The 7281-nt window shown below is 34.9% G+C and overlaps 1 protein-coding gene across 1 annotated transcript; it reads right to left on the bottom strand.

Moving 5' to 3' along the window:
- Positions 1-6091: 6091 nt before the first annotated feature.
- LOC113724244 (germin-like protein 3-5) lies at positions 6092-6499 on the bottom strand. The gene has a single exon (XM_027247166.1). It carries the CDS (start codon positions 6497-6499, stop codon positions 6092-6094), a length of 408 nt encoding a protein of 135 aa, XP_027102967.1.
- Between the last annotated feature and the right edge of the window lie 782 nt (positions 6500-7281).

Raw genomic sequence — 7281 nt, 5'->3', positions numbered from 1 at the left:
TAAGAAGATAGAATCTATTGTGGATTGGTCCTGACCTACTAATGTGGTAGAATTGAGGAGTTTTCTGAGCTTAACTGGCTACTGTAGAAAATTTGTTGAAGCATTTTCTACTATTACTTTGTCCTTGACTCGTCTAACTCAAAAGCATGTTAAGTTTGAGTGGACACCTAAATGTTAAGATAGTTTTCAAGAATTGAAGAATAAGCTTGTTTCGACACCAGTTCTCACATAACCTTCTTGATCTGGAGGTTTCACTATTTATAGCGATGCATCCAAAAGTAGGTTGGGATGTGTGCTAATGCAAAATGAGAAGGTCATAGCTTATGCATCTTATCAATTGAAGCTGTATGAATAAAACTATCCTACACATGATTTGGAATTGGCAGTCGTTGTCTTTACTTTGAAGATTTGGAGGCACTACTTATATGGGGAGCAATATGAAGTCTTTACAGATCATAAAAGCATAAAGTATTTGCTTATGCAGAAAGAGCTAAACATGAGACAACGAAGATGGCTTGAGTCAATGAAAGATTATGATCTTACCATTAGTTATCATCCAGAAAAAGCAAACAAGCTGCCGATGCTTTGAGTAGGAAAAATTCAGGAATGATGGCAGTTATGTTAGTAAAACAAATGGAGGAATTGAATTTAGAGGTGGTAGAATCCTTCACGCATGTGCTCGCAACTCTAGTTGCCCAACCATCTTTTATTTTGAGAATCAATAAAACTCAAGAAGATGATACTGAGTTGGTGAAAATCAAGGAAAAAGTTAAAAGCGAGGAATTACCCGACTTTCAATTACATGAGGATGGTAGTTTATGGATACAGAATCGGCTTGTGGTGCCTAAAGATCCAGAGTTGCGAAAAGAAATAATGGTAGAGGCTTGCTCTTCCAAGCCTCTATTCATCCTAATAACACCAAGAGGTACCGAGACTTAAAGCAGTCGTATTGGTGTAGTGGTATGAAGAGGGAGATCGCAGATTATGTGTCTAAATGATTAGTTTGTCAACAAATAAAGGCCAAACATCAAAGACCTGCTGGATTACTAAAGCCTTTGACAATACCGAAATGGAAATGAGAGCATATAATGATGAATTTTGTTGTTGGATTACCAAGGTCTAGGAGAGGTGATGACACCATTTGGGTGATAGTTGATCGACTGACAAAATCAGCTCATTTTGTACCTATGGTTGCTACTGCTGATACTTTGGCTAATCTCTATATGGATTGTATTATTCGTTATCATGGTGTCCCAGTGAGTATTGTATCTGATCATGATCACAGATTCATCTCTTGATTTTGGAAAAGTCTCCAACAAACCATGGGAACCGAGTTAAACCTCAGCTTAGCTTATCATCCTCAAATCGACGAGCAATCAGAGCATACAATTCAAACCTTGGAGGACATGCTTAGAGAATGTGTTATGGATTTTGGGAGTAGTTGGGAGGAAGTGTAGATCACCCTTATATTGGGATGAGGTTGGTGAAAGGATCATTACTGGATCCGAACTTGTACAAGCTACAATCAAGAAGGTGGCACTAGTGAGAGAAAGGTTGAAAGTAGCACAAGATAGACAAAAGAATTGGGCCCATTTGAAAAGAAGACCCTTAGAGTTTCAAGAAGGGGATAAATTATATCTTAGAATTTCACCAATGAAGGATGTGATGCGATTTGGGAAAAGTGGAAAACTGAGTGCAAGATATGTTGGGCTTTTTGAAGTTTTGGATAGAGTTGGAGAATTGGCATACAAGTTAGCCTTGCCACCATCTTTATCAAGAGTTCACAATGTATTTCATGTTTCGCAATTGAGAAAATAAGTATTTGATCCAAGTTATATCCTGGAGTATGAGCCATTAATGGTACTAGAGGATCTAACTTATAGTGAGGAGCCAATCCGAATTGTCGATCGTAAAGATCAAGTGCTAAGGAGAAAGACAATTCCCTATGTTAAAGTTCAATGGTCCAATCATAGTACTCGTGAAGCCACTTGGGAACTCAAAGAGGAAATGCGAACTAAGTATTCACATTTGTTTAACCAACGAGGTACGTTAAATTTCGAGGTCAAAACTTTTATTAGAGGGGAGAATGTGATAACTATGTGTCTTGTAGAGAATTTTGTGTGAAAAAATACTATTTTGTGGTGAAAAGTGAAAGATGTTAAGTTGAGTGACCAATGTGTTAATTAGTGAAATTTTGAAAGAATAAAAGTGATATTGGGATTTCACTATTCATCTTTGCCAAAAAACTTCTTCATCTTCTTCATTTCCTTTTTTCCTTCCTTCTCCAACAAAACCCTTTCTTATTTCTCTCCTTATTCCTTACAATCAAAGGAGGATTCTTGACAATTCAAGCACGAGTAAGGAGTGAGGAGTTAGGAGATTCTACTTTGACAACTAAGCAAGGTATTTTCTTGAAACCTTGAACACGATCTTGGTTTTCTTTGATTGGGTGATTGGATAGTATTTGGTTCAAATACTTGGTTAGCTTCCATGGCTATGGTGTACAGAGTTTGTTTTGGTCTCTATTTTCATATGGATATAGGGCTATCATCAATATAAAAAGAAGAAATGTTGAGGGAAAGAATGACTTGAGCTAGCTATTCATTTTCAAGATTATTTATGTATTTACATGACTTTGGGAACTGAAATATGTTGATTTTGACAACTATGGAGGTTGGAAGATGACTTGATATGGAAATGGAACGTGATTATCGAATTTGGAACTTGTTTTTGTCTTGAAACGTGCTAGAAATCCATGGCCATAATCCTCAGACGGATTGGCTAAAATCCTTGGATGGATTGGCTATAATCCTTGGACGGATCAAATTTTCTGTATAGACATATTTCAATGCTTTGGCCATAACTAGGTGTAAAAAAATTCAGATTTAGGTGCCGTTTGTTGCGTTGGAAACTAGATTCAGAGAACTTTAACTCTATATAAATCTCTTGCTCCGTTTCTGTATTTTTGAAAGTTAATGACCCTTTAAAGTAAACCCTTATGTCTTGCTTTGATGAGGAAATGATCTTTTATTAGGAATTAGTGGTTAAGGGTAGTATTAAGCCCCTTTTATTAGGAATTAGTAGTTAAGGGTAGTATTACGCCCCTTTTTATGATAATTTGGAGTAGTTTGGTATCTTTAAGATTGTAATTGAACATTTTATTATTATGTCTAGGTGAGAAAGGTAGCCATTTTTTCGATTACTTGAACTAGCGTGGGTATCCATTGGATCGAGGTAAGTGGTGCATGCATCCTTTATCTTTTGAAAGCTACTTGTCTAATTGCTAAAATCGCATGAGCAAGTATAATTTGTGATATTTGTTATTACTCTTACCATGGTCATTTGTGAAATGAAATGTTATGTTTGTTGAGCTCTTGTACAAGCGACTTTTGATGAGACTAATTCCTCACAAGTAGTCGGTATATGAAACGAGATATCCGCGTTATAGTTAGCAATATGAAACGGGCTAACCGTGTGGTAGTTAGCACTATGAACTGTGTTAACTGGTTAAGTTTAAGTTAACAACCGGATATCCTGGGTCAATTGTTGGCTTATGGTTTGAGCTCCTTTATGTGTGTGATGTATGATATGCCACTGAAATGTTTATAGTAACCATGTTCTTATAAAGTTATATGTGTAAGTTAATGACGTTTGAAATATATATTATGTATATAACATGCTCAGGCCAATAATGAGATACGTGCGCTACTTATTGAGTGAGATTTCGCTCACCCCTTTGTTATAATTATGCAGTTAATGATGAGTTCATTGAAGTAGACCTTGATAGCTCTTGGGGGTTGTAATGGACATGGAGATGACTTTGGGTTAGAGGATGACTTTTGTACTTATATTTAAGATACCTTATGATAGGATTTGAAAATTGTACATATTGTCGAAGGTTTTATTTTGGTAGACGCAAAATTGCTGTTATAGATGATCTTGTATTTGTGGATTTAGAAAATTTATATAAAGGTGAATGTAGTTGCTTAGGAAATTTGTTGTCTTACGCCTTTAGCGTTGTCTAGGGCACGGTGGTGCTATGTTCTGGGCACGGGGCTTGACAATTATACCCAAAAAATCATTATGAGAGATAAATTCCACAAACCCAATATATATGGGAGGCTAATTTACACATATACACGTATATGTGAGAAAAGAACAATGATATTAATAATATAATATTAATAACACCACAAGAACAAGACTATTAAACTTTCAATCTTCTCAAGTGGGTATAGTAATATGACTCTACTTATAGATTACATGATTTGATAACTACAATAATTATCTAATACAGTACCAATTTCTAAATAATTATTTTAACTTTTTCTTTAATTTTTTCTAATCAAGGGGAGGGATAGGATTTAAGAAATTGGGGGGGGGGGGAGGAACGGAGATCTGAACGTAGAACCTCTGTGTCCTAGAGCCTCCAAATCTTGAATGTACTACCAGAACTTAGCTCTTATAGAACTATTAAAAAAATTTGTGTGACCAAAACACTACTAAATAATAGTATAGAAAATTCAAATTTTTAGCTTTAATTTAATATGCCAACATTGTTTCCCTTAAATCAAACTCTCTATTGAATCAAGTTCAGCAATAATAATCTCATTTGTAAATTTCATTAATAGAAATTTGAATTCTTAATCTTCAAAAAGATTTGTTGCTGCAATACTCCATACATTTGGACAGGTTCATCTCATGTTTTTACCCAATTCACTCATTTAACTTTTTATATAAAAATTATAAGAGAAATATTGCAAAAAAATAAAACATGGTTCTCTTTCAAGAAAATATGTAATATTCTCTTAATCAATTTTAGTTGTAGCCTGTCATTGGATTTTTACTTGTACAAGTTTTGGATGCATTATTATCTCATTAGTAATATACAAAAAAAAAGCCTATTTTATTTTTCTTTCACAAGAAAGAATAACTTTAGAAAGAAAATGATAGGAAAAATGATAAAATAGAGGAGCAGTATAAACTAGAAAATGCTCAAATAAAATAGACAAAAATGATAGAAAATTTGCGAAATATTAAAGATTACCTAGAAAAGATATTTAATCACAAGAAAGGAAGAAAATTGAGCAATCTTTGATCTAAAGGTAAGTTTCGATCAATTTGAAGAGTGAAGGCGGGAAGTGAAAAGTTAAAATCATAGAGGTTGTTTATGCTTTCAATTTGAGAAAATAAGAATATTAAAGGAAGGAAGCAAAAAATTAAAATCATAACAGTTGCATATGTGAATTTGTAGAGTCTCGATTTATGTGTTGTTTATGTATTCTTATAGTAGGTTGATTATATTATTTTAGTTCTTAAACTATAAAACTTAATACAAAACCATTTATTTTAAGTGTAGTATTAGGAGGGAAACGAGTAGCATTTTTTCAAAATTCTTAACGTGTCAAAAATATGTTAGTCATATCAACCTACGGATTGGCCCAATACAACCCATTCTGTTTGCGCGTCATGTTCGCGTGGATCCATTTTTGACATAAATTATTCCGTGTCTTGTTTCATTTAGGATTTTTTGTGTCGTGTTTACTTACCATGTCAAAAACTGTCACCATTAGCAATATCCACAATCAAGTTAATAATTTTCACACCAATTTTATGGCCAAATTTTGACCAATTAAATACTCCAAAACCAACATAATGGCCTTACGTGATCAATTGAACAGTCCCGGCAATTCTTGTGTCCTAACTCTGACAACTCACCCAAAGATTAATTTCATGCAAATAGGATTCGATACCAGATGTAGAGCCTAATAATTATACCCAAAAAAAATTATAGGAGATAACTTTCACAAAACCAATATATATATATATGGAGGCTAATTTACATGAAGAGGACTAATATCAATGACAAGACTCAAACTTTTATTGTTTCCAACCAAATACATATCATGACTACTGACAAGCATAGGAAATTACTTAATACAATACTAGTTTCTAAATAGTAAAACTATCCTAATTTGACGCCAATAAAACTACTAAAAATTAACTTGACCAAAATACAATTAAACGATAATATAGAAGATTTTATTATTTAATATGCCAACTATAATGAACAACACCCTGGAATAGGATGTTAGTAAGCTGACTTAAGCACGGTCGACACAGTCGACACAGTTGCAAACCTAGACTTAATGAGCTCAATGATACTTTGATTTACTTGAAATGCTTTACTCAACACGAGATCAGGAATCGAAGGCGTGGAGTTAAAAAGAGCAAGGGGGGCGAACTGAATCCCTGGATTTTGACTGTTGAACGAGGCGAAGAAGCGTGCGTTCTCGTGTCCAATATTCAGTTGGAAGTGCACTAGCCCAGGAGGAATCACAAACAACTCTCCTGAAGTCACAATTTTCCAGTAGAAAACGTTTCCGGTTGTCACAAAGCCTACAAACAGTTTTCCATCCATGACTAGAGCCAGCTCGGCTGCACGAGGGTGGACGTGGGGTGCATTCAGCCCTCCAGGCTTCAAAACCACTCGGTTCATTGACAGCCCTAGAGTGTTGAGTCAGGGAAATCGCTGAACATCTTGGCGAGTGACATTGACGTCAAAAATATTGAATTCTCCTGGACTTTGTTGGAACCCATTGGCGAAGAATTCTTGTGAAGATACGTTATCAGGGTTTTTGCACGGAAAGCCATTAATGTATAAAGAGGAATCAAGATCTGCAACGCAGAAATCTTGCAATGGGCTTGGATCAGCAGAATGGGATGGCAGTGGCAGGAGAAGGACTAGGGAGAAGAGTATCAAGCATAGTAGTATCTGGTAATTCATATTGTAGGCGCTCTGGTATGCCATGGAAAGTTTAATTTCAGTTCAGCTAGGTATGAATATGTAGTTTGGCTGAAACTAAAAGTAGCTAGGCAGGAATGTGTCCGTAACTGACAGGGAGGATGGTATTTATAGAGCCCCAAAGGATGACTGATTTCAAGTTTGATATAATTTCTTATTGCTGCATCAAAATCGCATTGTGTAAATGAGTTCTGCAGTCGTACGGAAGTATATCCAACTCACCTTTGTTTGTTGTACCCTAGTGCAGGTGGGGTTTAAGCCTTTGCAGGTGGGTTTAAGTCTTTTCCTGAAGAAAATCATGATAAACTACAATAACAAATTTAAGAATATAATAACAAAAGTACATTGCTATTAATTTTTACCTCCCTTTATCTCATTAATTTTATCAATATAATAATTGATTGAAATTAAATGAAATAAATTTAAGAATTTAGGGTACAAAGTGCTTGAAATTAAGAGTTTAAGGTGTAAAGTGT

The sequence above is a fragment of the Coffea arabica genome, chromosome 2c (genome assembly GCF_036785885.1).
Source record: "Coffea arabica cultivar ET-39 chromosome 2c, Coffea Arabica ET-39 HiFi, whole genome shotgun sequence".
NCBI lineage: Eukaryota > Viridiplantae > Streptophyta > Magnoliopsida > Gentianales > Rubiaceae > Coffea > Coffea arabica.
This window is presented reverse-complemented; position numbering and strand designations above follow the sequence as displayed.

Excerpts from the sequence above, each read along its gene's own strand:
- LOC113724244 (XM_027247166.1), bottom strand. The coding sequence starts at position 6,499 with ATGAACCGAGTGGTTTTGAAGCCTGGAGGGCTGAATGCACCCCACGTC.